This window comes from Salvelinus sp. IW2-2015, unplaced genomic scaffold, assembly GCF_002910315.2.
Source record: "Salvelinus sp. IW2-2015 unplaced genomic scaffold, ASM291031v2 Un_scaffold1445, whole genome shotgun sequence".
Classification (NCBI taxonomy): Eukaryota; Metazoa; Chordata; class Actinopteri; order Salmoniformes; family Salmonidae; genus Salvelinus; species Salvelinus sp. IW2-2015.
In genome coordinates, this window is record NW_019942912.1 from 205023 (window position 1) to 231146 (window position 26124).

Genomic DNA, 26124 nt, shown 5'->3' on the forward strand with positions numbered 1-26124 from the left:
TCAGATTGGAGGAGCCGTTTGAAACCACAAAGCCCAAGTGATGGTGTTTCACTCAGATCTGTATCTCTGCTCCAACTGAACACAATTATCTTCAGGTTCAATAGAGGACACATCAGAATCATCATAGACATGTCTTTAGGCTTTGTGGTCCTTCTTTATTCACTTTATTTAAGTAAGTGTTTGTCCATCCATCACTTACAATATTTATTTTCTCCTTCAATGCACCCTGGCAATGGAGCAACTGGAAATGACTTGTGGAAAATGTTCTCTCTGTCTGAATTTAGTCTATGATTGATGCAAAGATTGTGGACACGTATTTACTTATAACTTTTGCTAATGTATTTTTGTCTGAGTGTGTTGTTGTTGTCATTCTGTCATTGCAGTGTCAGTGGCAGGGCAGAAATTGGACCAGGAGATATCATGGACTAGGACACAGGGACAGGCTGTCTCCTTCAGCTGCGAATACAATGATCAGTGTGGAACGTATGTCTTCTGGTACCAGAAGAAAGACGGAGAACCTTTTACCTTGATTCTCGACATCAAAAAGGGTAACTGCGCTGTCGATGCAAGGTACAACCATCCTCAAAAAGATGATTTCTCATCCGTGAGAAATAACAGATGTGATCTGAAGATCCAGTTAGTTAAAGTCTCCCATTCTGCCACCTACTACTGTGCCTGCTATCGGTCTGGGAACCCACAGTGAGAACTGATCCACACACCCTGTACAAAAACTCTGTGGTTATAATCAAGCTCTGAATGAATGGAAGAGAAAAAACAAGTTTTTGAACAGCAGGGAGGAACTGTTTGAAATGTCACTCTCAGCTGGTGTATCACCTCTCATCTTCATTATCGACTGTATGATACAAATCATACTTCAGTAAAGATCTGTGAAATCAATTAGATTTTCAGTGATCATTTATTTTTCATAATCATATTGTTTAATGTTTTCATTTGATATCTCTTTTGATTTTCTCAATTCTTCAGCACATATTCACTGAACATGGAATGTGATATAACAATATATTCCATTTTCTGGGCAAGTGGTTCATCCAAATATTTGATAGAAGTAGTTTTTAGTGATCCATTTCTTTTTTGCAGAGGCCGCTTCAGGACAGTGGCTGCAACAGGACCAAGTATCAGAGACTAGGAGAGAGAGACATATTGTCTATTAGTACTGGAAAAGAAAGGGTGAACACTTCACTTGGATTCCAGGCATTGATTTTGAAAACAATTCTGTCACCCCTGATACCATATCCTCAGAGAGCAGATTTCTCTGTTGGGTGCGAATCTGAGTTCAGTGAGCTGAAGATCCAGTCAGTTAAAGTGGCTTCCTACTACTGAGCCTGCTGGGACTTGGGAACGCACAGTGAAAACCTTTTCTACACAGCTTGTACAATAACTCTATGGTTCTCTTTCAGTAGGTCAACTTCGGTACAACATATTTTGAGGAGTCGCACTCTCGCAACTTCGGTTGAAGGATCTACAATCACGCCAGACAGTAAAATCCGTGCCTTGCTGGAAGCCGCACTTTCCACAGGTTATAAGCGTGAGGCTCATATTCATTCCTTCAATCATTCTGCTCTTCATCTCGGTGTGAACAGGAATGATCCACGCAACTAAAATATACCTTTGGAAAACGAGACTGTCCTAAGTAGCGCCAACTAAACTGTAACATGGTGGTAGAGTGTGCTCACCCACTGGACGTTGTGTGTTTTAGTTCGTATTTCTTCTCATAAGTTTCCTGATCATGAACAATTAGTTATTCTTCAATTTGCTAGCGCAATCAGTTATGACAATAATGCTAGTACGAACTCAGACCCAGGCGCAGAGAAACACAGCAGGCAGAGGTGAGGGTAAATCCAGAACATTTACTAAAGTCTTCACAGCAAAACAACAAAGCAACAGCACACAAGTACACTAAACAAAACAAGAGACCTAAGCAACCGGCCCAGTCGACAGAGGAACCTAAATAGTGATTCAACAGGTGAACCCAATAAGACCAATCAGGCTCACCTGGACACTAGAAAAAACATAAAGGGCACCCTTAGGGAGTACAGTCAAAGATGACACCTATCCTGTGACAGGACCCCCCCCCCCCCCCCAAGGAACGGCTCCTGACGTTCCACCATGGGTAGGTTAACGTCGACGGAAGTCCTGAATGAGTCCGGGGTACAAAATGTCCCGGGCCGGAACCCAGGATCGTTCCTCAGGACTGTAACCCTCCCAATCCACGAGATACTTAGTCCCCTGCCGGATCTGACGGCTGGAGAGGATGTGTCGCACAGTGTAGGCTGGCTGTCCCGCTATCATGAGAGGAGGAGGAGGTGGAGGCCGAGTGGTCCGGAACCAGTGGAATAAATACCACAGGCTTGAGTCTGGAGATGTGGAAGGTGGGATGGACCTTCATGGACCAGGGAACACAAAGACAATAGACCACTGGATTGATGCGCCGTAGAACCTTGAATGGGACAACGTACCGGGGAGACAACTTCTTAGATTCCACGCGTAGTGGCAGATCCTTAGTAGACAACCAGACCATCTGGCCTGGACACAGGAGGGGACTCGGGCAGCGATGATGGTTGGCCTGACTTTGAACCTGAGCTGAGGACCTCAGGAGCGCTGACCCAGCCCTCTTTCAAGTACGGCGGCAACGAGAGATGAGGCGTTGAGTGGAAGGACTCCACCCAGGGAAGGTGCTGACTCCAAGTGGCGGGGTTGGCAGACACACAGCACTCTAAACCGGTCTCCAGATCCTGGTTCACCTGCTCAGTTTGACCGTTGGACTGAAGGTGATAACCCGAAGACAGACTGGCTGATGACCTCAGTAGAGTACAGAATTCCCTCCAAAATCGGGAGGCAAACTGGGGACCCCGGTCGGAGACTATGTCCAGAAGAAGTTTGTGAAGGTGGACAACGTGCTGAACGACTAGCTTCTTGAGGGCCGGTGGCAATATTCGGTAATTCGGATGACTGATGTGCCAATGGTAAACTGGACCCGTAAGCTAGGATATGCATATGATTGGTAGTATTGGATAGAAAACACTCTGAAGTTTCTAAAACTGTTAAAATAACGTCTGTGAGTATAACAGAACTGATATGGCAGGCAAAAACCCGAGGAGAATCCACCCGAAATTTTCTTTTTTTTAGGTGTCTGCCCATCCAAATCCTTGTTTATGGGAAAATCAAAGGAATACCTCCCAGATTGCAGTTGCTAGGGCTTCCACTAGATGTCACAAGTCTTTAGAAGAGTTTGAGGCTTATTTTTTTTAAATGAGCTAGAAATTGTAGTTTTTCCAGGTGGCTCCCATTTTGGCTGTAGTATTGTGGTGCGCGTCGGTGAGGGTGCGCACTTCTTTATTTATCTCCGGTAATGAACATACTATTCTCCGTCTTAAATTGTATCGTTTATTTACATATTAGGGTACCTGAGGATTGATTACAAATGTTGTTTGACTTGTTTGGACAAAGTTTATTGGTAACTTTTGGGATTCATTTGTATGCATTTTGAATGAGAGAAACCGGTGGATTGCTGAATCAAGCGCGCCAACTAAACAGACTTTCTTGGGACACAAAGAAGGACTTTATCAAACAAAACTACCATTTGTGATGTAGCTGGGACCAGATTGCAAACAGAGGAAGATCTTCAAAGGTAATTGATTTATTTTATAGCGAAATTTCGGACTTTCGTGACTTCTCTGCTTGTTTGGAAAATGTTTGTAATGCTTTTGTACGCTGGGCGCTGTCCTCAGATAATCCGATGGTATTCTTTCGCTGTAAAGCCTTTTTGAAATCTGAGAAAGTGGCGGGATTAACACGAAGTTAAGCTTTTAAATGATGTAGGACACTTGTATTTTCATGAATGTTTAATATTACGATTTATATTTTGAATTTGGCGCGCTCCGATTTCACCGGATGTTGTCGAATTGTATCCCGGATTTCCACGCTAAGAGGTTAGCTGAGCAGTCTCACGGGCAGATGGAAGCTTAGGCAGCGGAATGAAATGTCCCGCCTTGGAAAAGCAGTCCACAATGCCCAGGACAACTGTGTGTCCCTCTGAGGATGGAAGGCCCGTGATGAAATCCAAAGAGAGATGGGACCAGGGTCCAGAAGGTTTAGGCAGTGGATGAAGAAGCCCCAGAGGCTGCTGACGAGGAGTCTTGTTCATGGTGCAGGTCGGACAAGCAGCTACGAAGGTTTGAGTGTCCGCCTCCGCCGAGGGCCACCAAAACCTCCTCCTCAAAATCTCTAGCGTTCGCTGCCCTCCTGGATGAGAGGTGAGACGCGGCGAGTGAGCCCACTGAAGTACCTTGGACCATGCCCCAAGAGGAACAAAAAGTATGTTCGTTGGACAGCCGTCTGGAACTGCCTCCCTACCTTGCGCCTCCATCACTACAGTCTCTATACCCCAGGACACCGGCGTGAGGATGAGCGACCTGAGATGATGGATTCAAGCGGCCGATCCTCACTGAAGCTGGGGAACTGGCGAGAAAGGGCATCCGTCTTCACGTTCTAAGACCCCGGACGGTATGATAACGTGAATCTGATCGGAGTGAAGAAAAGAGCCCAATGAGCCTGTCGGGGATCGAGGCGTTTAGCATCCTGGATGTTGGCCAGGTTCTTGTCGTCAATCCAATCCGTGAGGGATGTTCCGAGCCCTCCAACCAGTGCCGCCACTCCTCCAAAGCCAGTTTGACCGCAAGAAGCTCCCGATTGCCGATATCATAGTTTCTCTCCACTGGACTGAGACGCCTGGAGAAGAAGGCAGAGGGATGAAGCTTTTAGCCTTTGCCTAGCGCTGAGACAGAACCACACCCACTACCACGAAGGGAAGAGAAGGACCCGCATGAACGAGAATGGGTGCAGAAGAAAACCGACGTTTCAGGCCCTGGAATGCCTTCTCAGCAGCAGGTCCAACATACATGCCCAGCCGAGCCCTTGTTGAGTGTTGTCAATGGTGCCGCCACAGCACTAACGTTTCTCACAAATCTCCGGCAGAAATTAGCAAAACTCAAAAACACTGAACTCTCTTGATCGTGCTGGGCCTCCTACCTTTTGGGAGTCCATCTGTACACAGCCCTGAGACACAATGTACCACAGGAAGGAGATCAGAGGAATGTGAAACTCACACTTTTCAGCCTTCACGAATAAGTGATGAGCGAGGAGTCTTTGAAGAACCTGGCGGACATGTTGGACGTGTTCAACCATGGACTTGGAGAAGATGAGGATGTCATCCAGGTACACAAACACCAAATGGTGAAGGAAGTCGCGCAGCACATCATTAACCAGGGCCTGGAAAAGGGCTGGAGCATTAGTAAGTACAAACGGCATTACCCGGTAGTCATAATGTCACTTGGGAGTGTTGAAAGCTGTCTTTACACTCGTCTCTCTGTCTGATGCGCACCAGACTGTACGCGTTCTTTAAATCGAACTTAGAGAAAACCATAGCTCCCTGTAGTCTCTCAAAATCTGATGACATAAGAGGAAGGGGGAACGGTTCTTGATGGTAATGTTATTTAAACCCCAGTAATCAATACAGGGACGTAATTCCCCATCCTTCTTCCCAACAAAGAAAAAACCCACTCCTGCAGGTGAAGTGGATGGCCAAACAAAATCAGCCGCTGAAAAGGCAGAGTGCAAAATTCACCTGCAGAAATATTTTTTACTTTCACAAGTGCAATACACCAAATTAAAGCTTAACTTCTTGTTAATCTACCCATCGTGTTCGATTTCAAAAAGCCTTTACAGCGAAAGCACACCATACGATTATGTTAGGTCAGAGCCTAGTCACAAAAACATACAGCCATTTTCCAGCCAAAGAAAGTAGTCACAAAAAGCAGAAATAGAGAATCACTGATCTTCATCAGATGGCACTCATAGGACTTCATGTTACAAAATACATGTATGTTTCGTTCGATAAAGTTCATATTTATATCCAAAAATCTCAGTTTACACTGGCGCGTCATGTTTAGTAATGTTGTGCCTCAAAAACATCCAGCGCATTTGCAGAGAGCCACATCACTTTACAGAAATACTCATCATAAACTTTGACAAAAGACACAAGTGTTATGCACAGAATTAAATATATACTTCTCCTTAACCTCTAACGAGCCTCTACCCCGGGTCCGGGATCCCCCCCCACCCCCCCACACACTGATTAGCATAGCTAGCATAGCTTCACAAGTAGATAGTAGCATCTAAATATCATTAAATCACAAGTCCAAGACACCAGATGAAAGATACAGATCTTGTGAATAAAGCCACCATTTCAGATTTTTAAAATGTTTTACAGGGAAGACAAAATATGTAAATCTATTAGCTAAACACGTTAGCAAAATACACCACTTTTCTAACTCCATCAGTTTCTTACTTCCAGTTGCTATCACCAATTCGGCTATACTAAGATATTGATAGCCACTAACCAAGAAAAAACCTCTTCAGATGACAGTCTGATAACATATTTATGGTATAGGATAGGTTTTGTTAGAAAAAAGTGCATATTTCAGGTAGAAATCACAGTTTACAATTGCACCGACCATCACAAGACGACTAGAATTACTATAGAGAGCAACGTGTATGACCAATTTACTCATCATAAAACATTTCATAAGAATAGACAAAGCATAGCAATGGAAAGACCCAGATCTTGTGATTCCAGACAATATTTCAGATTTTCTAAGCGTTTTACAGCGAAAACACAATAAATCGATAAGTTAGCATACCACATGTGAAAACGTTACCAGAGCATCGATTCCAGCCAAAGAGCGCTATAACGTAATCACCGCCAAAATATATTAATTTTTTCACTAACCTTCTCAGAATTCTTCCGATGACACTCCTGTAACATCATTTTACAACATACATATACAGTTTGTTCGAAAATGTGCATATTTAGCCATACAAAACCGTGGTTATACAATGGAAATAGTCACAACTCAAGCATCAAAATGAGGGACGTCAGCTTTCAGAGTGATCTAGTTTAATCGAAAGCTAATCATATACTTGACTAAAAAATACAGGGTTGACAGGAATCGAAAGACAAATTAGTTCTTAATGCAACCGCCCCTGTCTCTTATACACATCTAGATGTGTATAAGAGACAGCTTGGGCAATGTATCCTTTCTATGTTATAAACTTCTTTTGGTCGATAGATGTCCTCTGTCCTTCGAAATGTCCACTAACAACGACCGAGACCCCGAAACGTTCCCAAAGCTTAAAAGTGCACGACAAAGAAATTCCTCAGAATCGCACTAAACGGATATAAATTGCTATAAAACGGTTCAAATTAACTACATTATGATGTTTTTAACAACTATAACGAGTAAAAACATGACCAGACAAATATTACTGGTTAAACAACGATTTGGAATGAGGCAAGTCCGATGTCCATCCTGCTTGTGACGCGCGAAGAAAAGAGAGTGGTACTTCCACGTTTTCTTGTTTTATAGTGGCTGTGATTGTGCAATCGACTCCATTCAAAACGTGATGACGTACAGACACCCAGAGGAAGACGTAGGCAGTGTCGGTTTCTTCATAGCATTCACTGTCGCCTTAAAAACAGACTCCAGATCAGGGGTAAAAATTTCTGAAATCTGACCCCTGTCATGAAAAGTGCTGTAGATATTGTTCTGTACCACTCAGAGACAAAATTCCAACGGCTATAGAAACTAGAAAGTGTTTTCTATCCAATAATAACAATAATATGCATATTGTACGATCAAGAATTTAGCACGAGGCAGTTTAATTTGGAGACCCAAATATGCTAATGCGGAACAGCATTATAGTTCCAAGAAGTTTTAATGCAACCGCTGTGTCAAATTTCAAAAAAGCTTTACGGAAAATGTACACCATGCAATAATCTGATTACAGCGCTCAGACACAAAAACAAGCCATACAGATACCCGCCATGTTGTGGAGTCAGTAAAAGTCAGAAATAGCGTTATAAATATTCACTTACCTTTGATGATCTTCATCAGAATGCACAAGCAATCCCAGTTCCACAATAAATGTTTGTTTGTTCGATAAAGTTCATCTTTATGTCCAAATACCTCCTTTTTGTTAACGCATTTAGGTCACCAATCGAAGTTCACAAGGCGCGGGCAAGTCCAGGCGAAAAGTCAAAAAAGTTATATTACAGTTCGTAGAAACATGTCAAACGATGTATAGAATAAATCTTTTGGATGTTTTTATCATAAATCTTCAATAATGGTTCAAACGGACAATTCCTTTGTCTATAGAAATTAAATGGAACGCAGCTTACTCTCATGGCCTTCTGCCAGACCCCTTAGTCAAACAGCTCTTATTCGCTCCCCCTTCACAGTAGAAGCCTGAAACAAGGTTCTAAAGACTGTTGATATCTAGTGGAAGCCTTGGGAATTGCAATATGACCACAAAGACACTGTATATTGGAAAGGCAATCAGTGGAAAATTACAAACCTCAGATTTCCCACGTCCTGGTAGGATTTTTCTCAGGTTTTCACTTGCCATATGAGTTCTGTTAACTTCTCTAGGATAGGTGGGACGGTAGCGTCCCACTTGGCCAAAATCCAGAAAAAATGTAGCGCGCCAAATTCAAATATATTACTATAAAAATCAATCTTTCATGAAATCACACATGAAAGACACCAAATTAAAGCTACACATGTGAATCGAGCCAACATGTCTGATTTCAAAAAGGATTTACGGGGTAAGCACACCAAACAATTATGTTAGCTCAGTACATAGCCACAGAAAAACACAGCCATTTTCCCAGCAAAAGATACTAGTAACAAAAAACAGAAATAGAGATAAAATGAATCACTAACCTTTGAACATCTTCATCAGATGACACTCATATGACATCATGTTACACAATACATTTATGTTTTGTTCGATAATGTGCATATTTATATCCACAAATCTCGGTTTACATTGGCGCCATGTTCAGAAATGCCTCCAAAATATCCGGAGTAATTACAGAGAGCTACGTCAAATAACAGAAAAACTCATCATAAACTTTGATGAAAGATACATGTTTTACATATAATTAAAGATACACTTGTTCCTAATGCAACCGCTGTGTCAGATTTAAAAAAAACTTTACGTAAAAAGCACACCATGCAATAATCTGAGACGGCGCTCAGATAGTAACAACATTTCTCCGCCATGTTGGAGTCAACAGAAATACGAAATTACATCATAAATATTCCCTTACCTTTGATTATCTTCATCAGAATGCAGTGCCAGGAATCCTAGTTCCACAACAAATCGTTGTTTCCATTACTAGTGTCCAATTAGCTAATTTTGCTAGCATGTGTAGTACACGTGTCCAAACGCTCGCGCAGATGCAGGCAAACGTCGGACGAAAACTTCAAAAAGTTATATTCCAGGTCGAATAAACTGGTCAAACTTAGTAGAGAATCAATCTTCAGGATGTTGTTATCATTTATATCCAATAAGGTTCCAACCGGAGAATTATTTTCAGTCTCTATAAGTAATGGAAATCAAGACGATATAATGAGGAAAGCGCATGACCAAGAACTGGCAATCTGCCAGACCACTGACTCATTCCCCTCCCATCCGGTCCCACAACACAGCATAAGCTTCATTCCACGTTCTACTGACTGTTGACATCTAGTGGAAGGCGTAGGAAGTGCAAACAGATCCATATATTACAGGGAATTGAATAGGCGATGACTTTAACAACGACCACTCTCAGAATTTTCMCTTCSTGTTTGGATTTTTTCTCAGGTTTTTGCCTGCCATATGAGTTCTGTTATACTCACAGACATCATTCAAACAGTTTTAGAAACTTCAGAGTGTTTTCTATCCAATAGTAATAATAATATGCATATATTAGCATGTGGGACAGAGTAGGAGGCAGTTCACTATGGGCACGAAATTCATCCAAAAGTGAAAGCCCCCTATACCAAAGAAGTTAAACTCACAGACATCATTCAAACAGTTTTAGAAACTTCAGAGTGTTTTCTATACAAATCTACTAATAATATGCATATATTATCTTCTGGGCCTGAGTAGCAGGCAGTTTACTTCGGGCACGCTCATCCGAAAGTGAAAATACTGCCCCTATCCCAAAGAGGTTTTAATATAACTGTTCATGGCTGCAGTCTGGACCTGAGAGAGAATACAGCCCTCCTCTTGGAGGAGTGGTTCCGGACAGGAGGTCGATGACACAATCGTAGGGCCTGTGAGGAGGTAGTTTAATGGCCCTTTGTTTGCTGAAGACCTGACCCAAATCCCAGTAATCCTGAGGTACGCAGGAAAGATCAGGCTTGTCATTCCCAGCCAGAGGAACAGGAGGGTCGGACGTCTCCAGACGAGTAGGACAGGAACAGTGTGGTTAGAGTTGCTGGCAGGTGAACTGGCATGAGTGATTCCATCCCAGAACTCTTCCCGATGGCCAGTCAATTTGAGGATTATGGATGAAAAGCCACGGATGTCCAAGAACCAGGGGAAGCTCAGGAGAGTCCACCAGAAGTAATTGGATAAGCTCCACATGGTCATCCAGAAATTGTAGCTGAATAGGCATGGTGAGTTGCTTCACCTTCCCAGACCCTAGGGGTTGACCATCCAGTGCAGTGAGTGGCGGAGTGTCCAGTTTAGTGAGTGGCAGCCTCTGTTGGCGAGCTAATGTGCGATCCAGAAAACAGCCGGTAGCCCCAGAGTCTATGAAAGCAGGAATGTCCAACTGCTCATTGCCCCACCACAGGTTGGCCGTAAGCACGGTGCGTACCATATCGGCAGCAGGAAACTGTATCTGACTCGCCAGTATTCTCCCATCTACTGATGAGTCATCCCGTTCCCCGGGATTCTGGCCTACTAGGCAGAGATCCTCTGTCCAGTGTGTGTTCTTTTGCCCATCTTAATCTTTTCTTTTTTTTGGCCAAAGATATGGCTTTTTCATTGCAACTCTGTCTAGAAGGCCAGCATTCCGGAGTCGCCTCTTCACTGTTGACGTTGAGACTGGTGTTTTGCGCGCACTATTTAATGAAACTTGCAGTTGAGGACTTGTGAGGTGTCTGTTTCTCAAACTAGGCACTCTAATGTACTTGTCCTCTTGCTCAGTTGTGCAACGAGGCCTCACACTCCTCTTTACATTCTGGTTAGAGCCAGTTTGCGCTGTTCTGTGAAGGGAGTGGTACAAAGTGTTGTACGAGATCTTCAGTTTCTTGGCAATTTCTCGCATGGAATAGCCTTAATTTCTCAGAACAAAAATAGACTGACGAGTTTCAGAAGAAAGGTCTTTGTTTGTGGCCATTTTGAGCCTGTAATTGAACCCACAAATGCTTATGCTCCATATACTAGCCTAAAGAAGGCCAGTTTAATTGCTTCTTTATTCAGAACAACAGTTTTCAGCTGTGCTAACATAATTGCATAAGGGTTTTCTAATGATCAATGATCAAAATTATAAACTTGGATTACCTAACACAGCGTGCCATTGGAACACAGGAGTGATGGTTGCTGATAATGGGCATCTTTACGCCTATGTAGATTTTCCATAAAATATCTGCCGTTTCCAACAACAATAGTCCTTTACAACATTAACAATGTCTACATTGTATTTCTGATCAATTTGATGTTATTTTAATGGACAAAAAATTAGCTTTTCTTTCAAAAACATGGACATTTCTAAGTGACCCCATACTTTTGAACGGTAGTGTACATCTTTATGCATAGCGAGAAATGGTGCGGGGTCGTTTATTTTTCCCTGATGAGGGACCCGAGTGGTACTTTGGGTACGGTCATTCTGCCGCACCAGTGGCCTCAGACCATCCTTTATTATTTTCTGCCAGTGGTTCTGGTTCAGCCCACGTCAAAGAGGGTGAGTTGTGAGGGCTTATCATCAATTATTTTGTCTCCCCGTTGGCCCAGGCAGCCTTTCATTTGCCCGTTGCACATGGACAGGTTTGGCACAAGAGGCCAGAGATTTGGTTCCTATAGACCTGGCCCCTGAGAGGGTGCCAATCTGAAGGCTATGAATTTATTGCTGTTAATCAGTCTGCAAGAGCGCCCTCCAAGAAAAGGGCTATATGCATATTAGTGACAAGCGTTTGAGCTCTGGTGCCAAGATAAAGGAGAAGTTCCTTTTCAGTGCTCTGTGAGGGACGTCCTTATGACCCTACAGGAGCTTTTTGAGCAGGGACACGCATTCTCCTAGTTAAAAGTGTACGTGGCCGCTATCTCTTCGTGTCATGTGGGGATTGCCCTGGTGGTGCGGTTGCTGAAAGGTGTACGTCATCTCAGACCAGTATTTAAACCTATAGTGAGACATGGGACATGGCGCTGGTTATGGCGCTCTCCTACAAATCCTTCCTGCTCATGGCTTTGGCCTTGGCTAAACGTGTTGGGGACCTCCATGCATTATCGTACACCTTTTCTGTACTGAGTGCACCCCGGTTGACTCTTAAGTGACGTTGCATCCAAATGCTATTTTGCCTCCTCCTTTTGCTTCCAAAAAGCAAAGGAAGTTACATGCCCTGTGTCTGGTGTGATGTGAGTTTTACGCAAGTACATTGAAAGGACCCAGGATGTCTGGTTATGTGACCAGATTTTTGTCTGTTTTGCTAATCCAGCTCCCGGCAGGGCACTCCAAGCAGAGTCTCTCCCACTGGATTGTGGATGTTATCTACCAGGCATATGGCAGCAAGGGGCAGGGGTTACCTAGCGTTGTATGCGCCCACCACCAGGGGTCTGGTGGCATCTTGGATTTGTGTAAAGGGTTGACTATAGGAGAAGTTTGTGCTGTAGCATGTGACATTGCACACCAGTAGGCCTAAGCTGGTTTGAAAATAACTTTTACATTTCAATAACAGGTGTTTGTATCAACATTTTTATGATAAATAAATGCCTTTACAGGGTTACATACTTGTTTCTAGGGCACAATGTGTGCTTCAGAAGTAGCTATAATTCATATAGGCCCAACATAGGCTATATCCCAATCAGTTTGAAACATTTAAGTTGGGAGCACCAGTGCTACCAATGAAAAAAAGTTAATTTAGAGCCCTGGCTGTAGGCTTCATGTTTCAACTCATTACTTGTGTGTTTGTGTGTATTTGTATTAATTAGGGATCCCCATTAGCTGCTTCAAAGGCAGAAGCTATTCTTCCTGGGGTCAAAATACATTAAGGCACTTACATTACATATAAAACAAAATATAAAACAGTACATCATATAACATTATTACACCACTACGTATCTACAATACAAAATGTATAATACCACCATACAACAGCATTACAATGTACGTGTGTGTAGAATGCATGTGCTAGCGCTTGTGTGCATAGGCCTGTACTTTTGTGTGTGTCTCTTCACAGTCCCCGCTGTTCCATAAGGTGTGTTTTTACCTGTTTTTAAATCGGATTCCACATCAGTACACGGAGTACTGTGCGCCTCCCATAGTCTGTTCTGGACTTGGGGATTGTGAAGAGACCTCTGGTGGCATGTCTTGTGGGGTATGCATGGGTGTCCAAGCTGTGTGCTAGTAGTTTAAATAGACAGCTCTGCATATTCAGCTTGTCAACACTTCTTACAAAAACAAGAAGGGAAGTCAATCTTTCCTCTACTTTGAGCTATGGGAGATTGACATGCATATTATTAATATTAGCTCTACGTGTACATTTAAGGGCCAGCCGTGCTGCCCCGTTCTGAGCCAGTTGTAATTTTCCCAAGTCCCTCTTTGTGGCACCTGACCACACTACTGAACAGTAATCCAAGTGTGACAAAACTATGGCCTGAAGGACCTACCTTGTTGATAGTATTGTTATGGCTGCAATCCCGTTAATGCAACCGCTGTGTTAGATTTAAAAAAATAACCTTATTACGACATACAGTTTACGTTATAGCGAGACAGCGCCCGAAATCTGGGCGGAATATAGTCTAAACATTTTCGACAGAAATACGAAATAATATCATAAATGGTTCCTACTATTTGATGAGCTTCCATCAGAATCTTGTACAAGGTGTCCTTTTTCCAGAATAATCGTTGTTCGGTTGTAGAATGTCGTCTTCATCTGTCGATTGCGGCACGGCACGGAAGTGTCCAACTTACAATAACGCATAACAAAGGAAATACCGAAAATCGCAATATACTGATATAAACTGATATAACTCGGTTTAAAATAACTACCTTATGATGTTTTTAACACATATATCAAATAAAATCAGAGCCGGATATATCTAACTTCTAAAACGAAACCTTTTCTGAACGCAATGCAGAGGTCCCTCTTGCGTCAAGCCAAACGGTGAAAAGACCAGACCCTCCGTTCCAAGACGTCTTGTTCGGCCTCAGATCTAGCTAGACACCCCATTCCACCTCTCACTGCCTACTGACATCTAGTGGAAGGCGTATGCAGTGCATGTAGACCCATAGATTCCATGGAAATTAATAAACTGACCCTGGAACATAGCCCTCCATTTCAGATTTCTCACTTCCTGACTGGAGGTTTGCTGCAAAATGAGTTCTGTTTTACTCACAGATATAATTCAAACGGTTTTAGAAACTAGAGAGTGTTTTCTATCCAATAGTAATAATAATATGCATATTGTACGAGCAAGAATTGAGTACGAGGCAGTTTAATTTGGGAACGATTTTTTACAAAGTGGAAATAGCGCCCCCCCTATTGAGAAAAGGTTAAGAACTAGTGTATCTTTCATTTGCTGTCCAACCTGTATTTTTTTGTGAAGTATATGATTAGTTATTTGATTAGATGATGTGAGTGTCAGAAATATATCCGGATTATTTTGTGCTGTTTGGCTAGTATTCACATTGTTCAACCACGAATTGTACCGCTAAATATGCACATTTTCGAACAAACCATATATGTATTGTGTAATATGATGTTATAGGACTGTCATCTGATGAAGTTTGAGAAGGTTAGTGAAAAAAATAATATCTTTTGCTGGTTTATTCGCTATCGCTAACGTGCCTTGAATSAATGCGGTTGTGTGGTAGGCTATTGTAGTAAGCTAATATAATGCTATATTGTGTTTTCGCTGTAAAACACTTAAAAAATCTGAAATATTGGCTGGATTCACAAGATGTTTGTCTTTCATTTGCTGTACACCGTGTATTTTTCATAAATGTTTTATGATGAGTATTTAGGTATTTCACGTTGGTTTCTGTAGTTATTCTAGCTGCTTTGGTGAGACTTGTGATGGTGGCTGCAATGTAAAACTATGATTTATACCTGAAATATGCAAATTTTTCGAACAAAACATATGCTATACAATAAATCTGTTATAAGACTGTCATCTGATGAAGTTGTTTCTTGGTTAGTGACTATTTATATATAGCTACCTATGCAGTAAAAAAATTGTGAAAATATGCGGTTGGGTCTTTTGCTATCGTGGTTAGCTAATAGAAATACATATTGTGTTTTCSCTGTAAAACATTTTAAAAATCGGAAATGATGGCTGGATTCACAAGATGTGTATCTTTCATCTGGTGTCTTGGACTTCATGATATTTAGATGCTAGTATTTACTTGTGGCGCTATGCTAGGCTATGCTAGTCAGCTTTTTTACTGATGAGGGTGCTCCCGGATCCGGGATGAGTACCAAGTAGAAGTTAATAAAAGGAAAAGCTAAGAATGAACATATTCAGACCAGAAAGCGTGGCACGTTTGTGTGTGAAATTATTGAAATGTGGAACCTCACCAACCAGACCAGCAGATGTGAATCATGAGCTGAATGTTACAAATGGTTGGAAACTCGGAAACCCGACATGAGGGGAAGAAGATAAGCTCACTAGACCAAAACATTGACAATCTGCAGCTGTAAATGTTAAGTGGTCTAGAAGTTTGACTGTCTACCTGAGAAAGGAAGAAGATCCCATCTCAGACAATCATTGGTGCATCTGAAGAAGCATCTGAAGAAACATCCAAGCCAGAACAACTAAGAAGGACATTGTGACCTCTGGGGGACAACCAGAGCCTTACAACCATCGAGCCCTTCCCAAAGAAGGATTGATTGGTTTCAGAGAGACGACGGTCAAGGACGTCTACACGAAAATACATTACATTCCTTACCCAAACGGGCTGTGGTTCTAGAGAAAATTTACGATAAGTTCGACTCTCTTTGTCTCTCCCTCACTTTATCTACCCGTCCCTCTGCATATGTGTAATAAGCCGTCACATCAAATAAAATAAAATAGTATTGGTCACATGCTCCGAATACAACAGGTCCTTACTGTGAAATGCCTACCTACAAGCCCTTAACTTCTCTGGGATATGTGGGACGCTAACGTCCCACTTGGCCAAAAGCCAGTAAAAATGCAGAGCGCCAAATTCAAATAAATTACTATAAAAATCCAACTTTCATGAAATCACACATGAAAGACACCAAATTAAAGCTACACTTGTTGTGAATCCAGCCAACATGTCTGATTTCAAATAGGATTTACGGCGAAAGCACACCGTGCGATTATGTTAGGTCAGTACATAGCCACAGAAAAACACAGAAATAGAAATAGAGATTATTCACTAAAATGTGATTATTCACTAACCTTTGATGATCTTCATCAGATGACACTCATAGGACTTCATGTTACACAATACATGTATGTGTTGTTCGGTAAAGTTCATATTTATATCCCAAAATCTGAGTTTAGGCGGGACGCTACTGTCTCACTTGGCCAAAAGCCAGAGAAAATGCAGAGCGCCATATTCAAATAAATTACTATAAAAATCTAACTTTCATTAAATCACACATGAAAGATACCAAATTAAAGCTACACTAGTTCTGAATCCAGCCAACATGTCAGAATTCCAATAGGCTTTTCGGCGAAAGCAAACTATGCTATTATACAAAACGCAGAAATTAAAATATAATTCATGCCTTACCTTTGACGAGCTTCTGTTGTTGGCACTACAATATGTCCCATAAACATCACAAATGGTCCTTTTGTTTGATTAATTCCGTCGATATATATCCAAAATGTCAATTTATTTGGCGCGTTTGATCCAGAAAAACACCGGTTCCAACTTGTGAAACGTGACTACAAAATATCTCAAAAGTTACCTGTAAACTTTGCCAAAACATTTCAAACTACTTTTGTAATACAACTTTAGGTATTTTTTAAAGTAAATAATCGATAAAATTGAAGACGGGATGATCTGTGTTCAATACAGGTTTAAAACAAACTATAGCTAGCCTTCTGGTCATGCGCCTCTAACAAACAGGACACAACAAGTGACCCTGATTCAAAATGGCATTACTTCTTCAGTATACAAAGGAAAAACCCTCAAACAATTCCTAAAGACTGTTAACATCCAGTGGAAGCGGTAGGAACTGCAAGAAGGTCAATTAGAAATCTGTATTCCCAATGAAAATCATTGAAACGAGAGTGACCTCAAAAAATAAAATCTGAATGGTTTGTCCTCGGGGTTTCGCCTGCTAAATAAGTTCTGTTATACTCACAGACATGATTCAAAAAGTTTTAGAAACGTCAGAGTGTTTTCTATCCAAATCTACCAACAATATGCATTTCTTATCTTCTGGGGATGAGTAGCTGGCAGTTGAATTTGGGTATGCTTTTCATCCAAACGTGAAAATGCTGCCCCCTATCCTAGAGAAGTGAACCAACAATACCTCCAAAAATAAGGAATAAAAGTACAAATATTCAAAGCGCAGCAGTAAAATAACAATAGCGAAGCGATATACAGGGGGTACCAGTACAGAATCAATGTGTGGGGCCAAAGGTTAGTCGAGGTAATTGAGGTAATATGTACATGTAGGTAGTGTTAATGCATAGATAATAACAGGAGTAGCAGCAGCATAGATTGGGGGGGGGGGGGGGGGGGGGGCCATGCAAATAGTCTGGATATAGCCATTTGATTAGATGTTCAGGATTCTTATGGCTTGGGGTAGAAGCTGTTTAGAAGCCTCATGGATCTAGCCTTGGCGCTACAGTACCACTTGCTGTGCAGTAGCAGAGAGAACAGTCTATGACTAGGGTGGCTGGATGGCAGGGACTTGATCTGACACCCCCTCTGACACCGCCTGGATGGCAAGAAGCTTGACCCTGGTGATGTATTGACCGTACGTACGACCCCTATAGTGTCTTGCGGTTCGAGCCGAGCAGTTGCAATGCCAGGCAGTGATTCAACCCGTCAGGATGCTCTCGATGGTGCAGCTGTAAACCTTTTGAGGATCTGAGGGTTGCATCCAAGGAACTTGAAGCTCTCAACCTGCTCCACCACAGCCCCGTTGATGAGGATTGGGGCTGGTCCGTCCTCCTTTTCCTGTAGTCCACAATCATCTCCGTTGTCATTGATCATGTTGTTGGAGAGGTTGTTGTCATTGCACCACACGATCAGGTCTCAGACCTACTTCCTATAGGCTGTCTCATCGTTGTCAGTGATCAAGCTACCACTTTGTGTCATCAGCAAAACTTAATGATGGTGTTGGAGTCGTGCCTGGCCATGCAGTCATGAGTGAACAGGGAGTACAGGAGGGGACTGAGCACACACCCCTGAGGGCCCCTGTGTTGAGGATCAGTGTGGCAGATGTGTTGTTACCTACCCTTACCACCTGGGGGCGGCCCATCAGAAAGTCCAGGATCCAGTTGCAGAGGGAGGTGTTTAGTCCCAGGGTCCTTAGCTTAGTGATAAGCTTTGAGGGAACTATGGTGTTGAACGCTGAGCTGTAAACAATGAATAGCATTCTCACATCGGTGTTCCTTTTGTCCAGGTGTGAAAGGGCAGTTTGGAGTGCAATAGAGATGGCATCATCTGTGGATCTGTTGGAGCGATATGCAAATTGGAGTTGGTGTAGTGTTTCTGGGATAATGGTAATGATGTGAGCCATGACCAGCCTTTCAAAGCATTTCATTGCTACAGACTTGAGTGCTACAGGTCTGAAGGCATTTAGGTAGGCTACCTTAGTGTTCTTGGGCATAAGGACTATGGTGATCTGCTTGAAACATGTTGGTGTTACAGACTCAGACAGGGAGAGGTTAAAATTGTCAGTGAAGACACTTTCCAGTTGGTCAGCTCATGCTCGGAGTACATGTCCTGGTAATCCGTCTGGCCCTGCAGCCTTGTGAATGTTGACCTGTTCAAAGGTCTTACTCACATCAGCTTTAGAGAGCATGATCATACAGTCGTCCGGAAGAGCTGATGTTCTCATGCATGTTTCAGTGCTACTTGCCTCAAAGAGAGCATATAAGTTATTTAGCTTGTCTGGTAGGCTCATGTCACTGGGCAGCTCTCGGCTGTTCTTCCCTTTGTGGTCTGTAATAGTTTGCAAGGCCTGCCACATCCGACGAGAGTCGTAGCCTGTGTATTACGATTAGATCTTAGTCCTGTACTGATGCTTTGCCTGTTTAATGTTTTTTTGGAGGGCATAGCGGGATTTCTTCTAAGCTTCCGGGTTAGACACCCGCTCCTTGATAACGGCAGCTCTACCCTTTAGCTCAGTGCGAATGTTGCCTGTAATCCTTGGCTTCTGGTTGGAGTATGTACGTACAGTCACTGTGGGGATGACGTCCTCGATGCACTTATTGAAAAGGCAGTGACTGATGTGGTGTAATCCTCAATGCCATCGGAAGAATCCCAGAACATATTCCAATCTGTGCTAGCAAAACATTCACGTAGTTTAGCATCTGCTTCATCTGACCACTTTTTTATTGACCGATTCACTGGTGCTTCCTGCTTTAATTTTTGCTTGTAAGCAGGAATCAGAATGATAGAATAATGGTCGAATTTGCCAAATGGAGGGCGAGGGAGAGCTTTGTACGTGTCTCTGTGTATGGAGTAAAGGTGGTCTAGAGTTGTTTTTCCCTCTGGTTGCACATGTAACATGCTGATAGAAATAAGGTAAAACTGATTTAAGTTTCAATGCAATAATGTCCCCAGACCCTAAGAGGGCCGCCTCTGGATGAGCATTTTCCTGTTTGCTTATGGTGGTATACAGCTCATTGAGTGCGGTTTTAGTGCCAGCATCGGTCTGTGGTGGTATGTAGACAGCTAAGAAAAATGGATATAAAAACTCTCCTGGTAGATAGTGTTGTCTTCAGATTAGCCACTCCTCACCTGATCCTCACAAGGCACCCCGATATCCTTCCGCGTCTCTTTCTCCTGCAAAGGACGGGGGTGAGGGTGTCTAAGTGAGTGTCAGAGATAGTCAGAATATGAATGTCATCTGTTACAAGCAAGTTATTGACTCCATTAACCCCTTTTCATAGGCTACATATGTTAGTATGGGCTATTTTTAACACTTTTTTGGGTTGCTTGATTGTTTTTAATCCTTTACTGGAAAGCTTATCAGAAGTAGACTTGCTCATGTTATTTATATTGAAGATGATTGTGAGCTGCACACAGTGGACTTCCTAATAGGGCACACCGCCTCAGTGCTAACAGTATAACTCTGGTTAATAAGCACATGGTTACTGCATACAATAGCTGTAGGATCAACAGAGGTATTCAGGGCAGTTAGGGGGACTTATATTAAGTTACTTACATTGTGTCTGCCAACGCCCATGGGAAAATGTACATTTGATGCAGCATTATGGCAACTCAGCGTCACAATGGTAGGGATTACATGTACTGGTCTTGCGTCATTGATAAGTCATTATCTCAACGCAGCCTTGAAATGCATGGACAGAGTCCAGGAACCAAGATGATTTGGCTGGACTCCGTCATTCCTATAGAGTATCTTCTGTTTCCAGAAGGTGTCAAAGTTATCTATAATAGTGATTCCAACAGAGCTACAGTAATCTTTTAGCCAGGCTTGTAATGCCAGTAGCCTGCTGAATCTTTCACACCGTGGCCCAACAATGGTACCGGAGCTGAAACGATTGGCCGCTTTTTGGAATCTTTCAGTGCTAGAATCAGTTCTTTAAAATCAATTTTCAGAAGTTCCGATCTAGCCCTCCTGATATCGTTTGACCCCACATGAATTACGACAGCGTCAACTCCCGGCATCTGTCGTAAAACGGTTGAAAGCAGCCTTTTAATGTCCTGTATTCATGCTCCTGGGTAGCACAGGTTTTTGCCCCAGGAACCAAGATGTTTCTTACAAAAGAGCTGCCGATGACGGTCCGGCCATTCTTTCGGCTCGAGTGGTTTCGCAAGCCCCTCAACGACCGAAGGACAGTGGGGCCCGATCGACCCGAGCCGGCTGTAGTATCCATCGTGGATGATGAATGGGCCGGTCTCTCAGGCAGACTTACGGACTTATGAGTGTGGTTGCTCTGAGGATCTGAGCATGAGGAAGAAGCCACCAAAGAGGGAGAGAGAACAGAGGACGAAGGCGCCGGTACCTCCGTAACCGATCTCGAATCGGAAGCCCCTAGGGAAGAATGCATCGGAACCTCTGGATCCAGGGTGGCAAAGTCGTTTCTGGTCTGTGTCCGGTCCCGGTCCGGGCTTCTTACTAGCTCTGTTCTCTAGGGAGGGAGGAGACCCCTTCGGGGAGGGATCCCTGGAGAGTACTGGCCAGTCGGCTGTGGAGAGCCGATACGGCGGCGGCATGTCCACCAGACCAGAGTGGCGTCCAGCTGCTGGGGTAGAAGAAAAGGAAAAGTAGGTGGGATTGGATTACCCAGTAGCTTGTGTAGGTTCATTACTTGTTTGCTTAGAGTTGCCACTTTGCCCCTATTGTCCTCTGCAAGCAAACAGTTGCAACATTTAATGTCCGGGCGGGCCACATTCTCCCTGAATAAAGCAAAATAAACACAGTTCCTGCAGTGTTGATAACATTCAATATCAACCTCCATTTCAGACTGCCGAGCCAGCTAGGCTAGCTGGGTTTCCGTGTCTCACCCTTTTACATGGAATCTGGCAGGATCCCGGGACAGATATTAGCATTCACAGCAACTGAGCCCAACTGAGCCGCGGGATCCAAAATGAAAAAGTATATCAAATCAAAATTTACAAGGAAACACTGTCACAACTTTACAAAAACAATAAACCGAGGTCTCTCGTTCAGCAACATACGTCACGCTCAGATGACGTGAGTATGACCAGGAGTTGGTGTGTGTGTGTGTGCATACATTTGCGTGTGTGCTTTTGTAAAAGGAATTAAGGGATTATTTTTCTGTTGATAACCTTGGAAATTATTAATGGAGAAGAACATGTGACATTATGTTACGTGGTCAACCTTTGCAGAGGCGTCATGCCCATAGAAGGTATAGGGGCACGTGCCCCCCTTAGATTATATCAATAAAAAAATATATATAAAGCTCAAGAGTTATGCTTAGATTTACAAAAAAAAATGACATGATTATTATTATTATTAAGCATATTGGTTATGGTTTTAGATTGCAGGAAAAAGCAGTACTCACCTACTTTGTGCCCCCTCAGATATTTTGGGTGCATGAGGCCCCTGAACCTTTGTACACTTAACACAAGCCCTGCCAAACACAGTGCAGACTACTTTTTGACAAGGGAATTTTCACTGTGTATGTACTTGTATTTGGATCTGGTACGAAACTTTTTGTGACAGGTAAGATATTCATTCCTTTGATTTTCAGCAGATAAACAAAGCAGTAGTCAATCGAAATTAATCTATATGTCTAATCAGTTTCCAAAATAATTGAGAAAACATCCTGCAGCATTGCTCCACAAATATGCATTATTCATTATCAACTCATGTTCGAAAATAAAAACAAATATTATGAATTTGAAAGCCTGTTATTAGCCTGTAGAATTGATCATTCTGATTTTCAATGATGCCATATGAACAATTTACAGTATATTGCATGTCCTTACGATTAGAGATATACACCCTCAGTTAAATTTGTGAAAGAAATGTAAAGTAATTTGATATGGGGTAAGAATGTTGAACTGTTTAGTAATCTTATGATTTAAATGATATTGAAAGTTTAATTTACATTATATAGAAATAAGATATTCCAGAAAGGATATTTTTTATGAAAAAAAAAATCTAGTTCATTTATTTATGTATGTAATTAATTGTTTACTTGAATATAGACAGTTAAAGCTTGATATAAAACAAATGCTGTGGGACATCATGATTCAACAGACTACCTCTGAAGTCTGGCAACTTGTGTGTGATGTCCCTTTAAAGAAGACTGTAAATGTTATTGTTTCTCTTGAAAATCAGACAATAGTGTACAAAAACCCAAAGTGACAGTCTACCCAGCGTCCAACCCTGAGCCAAATAGGAAAACCACCCTGCTATGTCTGGCGAGAGACATGTTTCCAGACTTGGTCAAGATTTCATGGAAGATGGTGGATGAAAATGGCCGAACAGTAAGGGTACCCAAAGCAGAGAGGGAAGAGCTGGAGCAGAGGGAGGAAGGACGGACGACCAGTATGATCATCATTGATAAAGACAAGACATACAGGAACAAATACATATGTTCTGTGGAGCATGAAGGGGGCCCTCAAGATGTTGACATACCAGAAGGTAAAGACAATCATTGAAATTGTTTTACATTAGTACGTATTATTCATGTGATGTGTATTAATGTATATGTTTATATGAGTAGGCAGTCATGTAATCTGAAAATGGAATATTACCTTTTCAAAGTAAAAAAGAAACGCCTATCCTACACAAACATTGGACTGACACTTGGTAATTGCACAGGAATGTTGTCTAGTTAGTTTCGCAAGTTTAAACAAATCTTGTTTTTTTGCGTAACTATTAGTCTATCCCTGACAGTCGCCTACATAATGCTCTGAAAAAAGTATTATTTAATATGACCTTTTTACATCTCGTTCTCAGAGGAACCAACTGAAGCTTCTCCAACCCCCATGGCTGCACCAACCACTTTGCAGGTTACCTATGGTAAGATTTATGTGTATTTACTTCATGCAGGGTTGGGGTTAAATAAAAAAATCTTGTAATATTTATTTATTTAGCATTTTTTTATGGAATCATGTGTGCATTCGTCTAAAAATGGCATATCACCGTTTCAAAGTAAAAAAAGAAAGTACATAACAATTGGACTCACACTTGTTAATTGCATAGGAATGGTGTGTATCTAGTTGGTTTCATAAGTAAACAAATAACCTTTATTTGCATAGGCTAACTATTACCCCCAATGCAATCTCCAAAGAAAACAGCATAACTTGCCATAACTGTAGCAACATAGATATGGCATGGCTGGGAAGTTTTTTATTATCTGACAGTAGATAATGCACTGTTTTCTTTTCTTTAATATGATATTTTTCCATCTCATTCTCAGATGAACCAACTGAAGCTCCTCAAACCACCATAGCTTCACCAACCACTCGGCAGGTTACCAACGGTAAATATTTAAGTGTATTTCATGCCGTTTTGGGGTCTATTCAAATAATTAAAAGGTGGAAAAAAATATATAAATTAACAGATTTTGATATGGTGAAGTTGCATTATTCAGGAGTGTAATATGGTTAGATGAGAAGTTGTTGAAAAGTGTGAAAAAAGTGATATTTATGGTAAATTTGAGGTGTGGAGCAAGAATGATGCTTTGCATGGCCACATCCAAAGGTAAGGGGAGAATTTTTTGTAAAGAGAAACATTTTGAATCTCGTGACCTGCGGAGAGATGACACTGTCTAATGAATCTAAAAACGTTGAAAGATCCAAGTTTTGTGAGATCGCATTCACGATAAACGCTGCATATGTCAGCTTAATTGTAAATAGCCGACAAAGTGCAATCAGATCGATTCAATCCTTTGGCGGGTTAAAATCAAATCAATTTGTCACAGGCGCCGAATACAACAGACCTTACAGTGAAATTCTTACTTACAAGCCCTTAATCAACAATGCAGTTAAGAAAAAATACCTAAAAAGATAAGAAATAAAAGTAACAAATAATTAAAGAGCAGCAGTAAAATCACAATAGCAAGGCTATATACAGGGGGTACCGGGACAGAGTCAATGTGCGGGGGCACCGGTTAGTTGAGATAAATGAGGTATAGGCATAGCGGCTTTTAAAGGCAATGTTCTGGTGATCGCAGAGATATCATTCATGGTAAATGTTGCATATGTTCGGCTTGTTCGGAAATGCTTTTAAAAACCGCATTGCTTATAACCCATGATAAGATTGAATCTTGTCCTTACTCTTAAAAAAATGTATGATCAATAAATACAAAAGTAATAGGACCCAGCAATGAAAAAAGAGAAGAGAAAAAAAGAAACAAGATGACAAAAAACAACAGAAAACTGGACTATATTAAAATATAATCACTGGCTAATTTCCCTGCCTTACTCTTTTCTTTCCCCCAGATTCCGTCAAGTCCATATGCAGTCTGAACTTGGCCTCTGTGGTTTACACAGTGATGATAGTGAAGAGCATGGTGTACTGCTGTGGGCTCTCTCTCCTGCTGCACAACAGGAACATGGGATGTAGACCCAAAACCTGTAGACACATCCATTGAAAGGATTACCCTATATATTGTGTTTGCCTCCTTAAAATGAATATCACATAATATTTACTTTTGATGATTGTGGGAGCCACCCACTGCAGACACTTGAATACGGTTCAGTTAAGGAGAGCAAATCTTGATGGTAGAAATATGATTGAAATATTGACAGTTTTATTAAAGTTGCCTTGCTATATGTCATAGCGTCAAATTACTTTTTTACAAAATCTGTATTAGATTTTTACAAAAAGATTTACCTAATTATCATATGTATTTCTTTAAATATGTCGTTATTAATTATATATACCTTTGAGTTCTAAATATGTATCATTATGCAAAATAATATTTTGTAACTTGTCGTGTGTAATGAAGTGTATTTTTTCTCAAGTAATTAGAGTTAGTTTTCTGACAGTATTTCATATCTTCATTCAATTGTTTCATTCATTTACCATGAATAATTGGAAATCTAGCTTTTTTTTGCTTTAAACTAAATGATGAGTGCTTATTGAGCAAACAAATTGATGATTTTTTACATTGATACAATGCTGTTGTTTTTTATTTTTTTACATTGATACATACAGCTTGTATGAAAAGTGACATTTTCCTTGTGTAACACAGCCTTTGTAGTGAGCAAAGTTTCTCAAAATAACCATATTCTTTCAGACGGGGATGGGTTTAATTATTGCTGCCTTCATGAAAGAAAAGTTAAAACGAACATGGTTCTGCAATGTATTGTATAGCCTACATTTTGTACAGTTCCGTGCTCTTTTGAATGAGGAAACTGTCACCATAATAAAAAATGAAGGTTTCTTAAAA

The 26124-nt window shown here is 41.6% G+C and overlaps 1 protein-coding gene across 1 annotated transcript; it reads left to right on the forward strand.

Annotated features, from left to right (window-relative positions):
- Nucleotides 1-26124, forward strand: LOC112070870 (immunoglobulin lambda-1 light chain-like). The gene is made up of 8 exons (XM_024138322.1): nt 1-172; nt 384-684; nt 13495-13505; nt 22404-22439; nt 23061-23366; nt 23685-23747; nt 24148-24210; nt 25172-26124. Exons 1-8 carry the CDS (start codon nt 130-132, stop codon nt 25321-25323), a joined length of 975 nt encoding a protein of 324 aa, XP_023994090.1. The 5' UTR covers nt 1-129; the 3' UTR covers nt 25324-26124.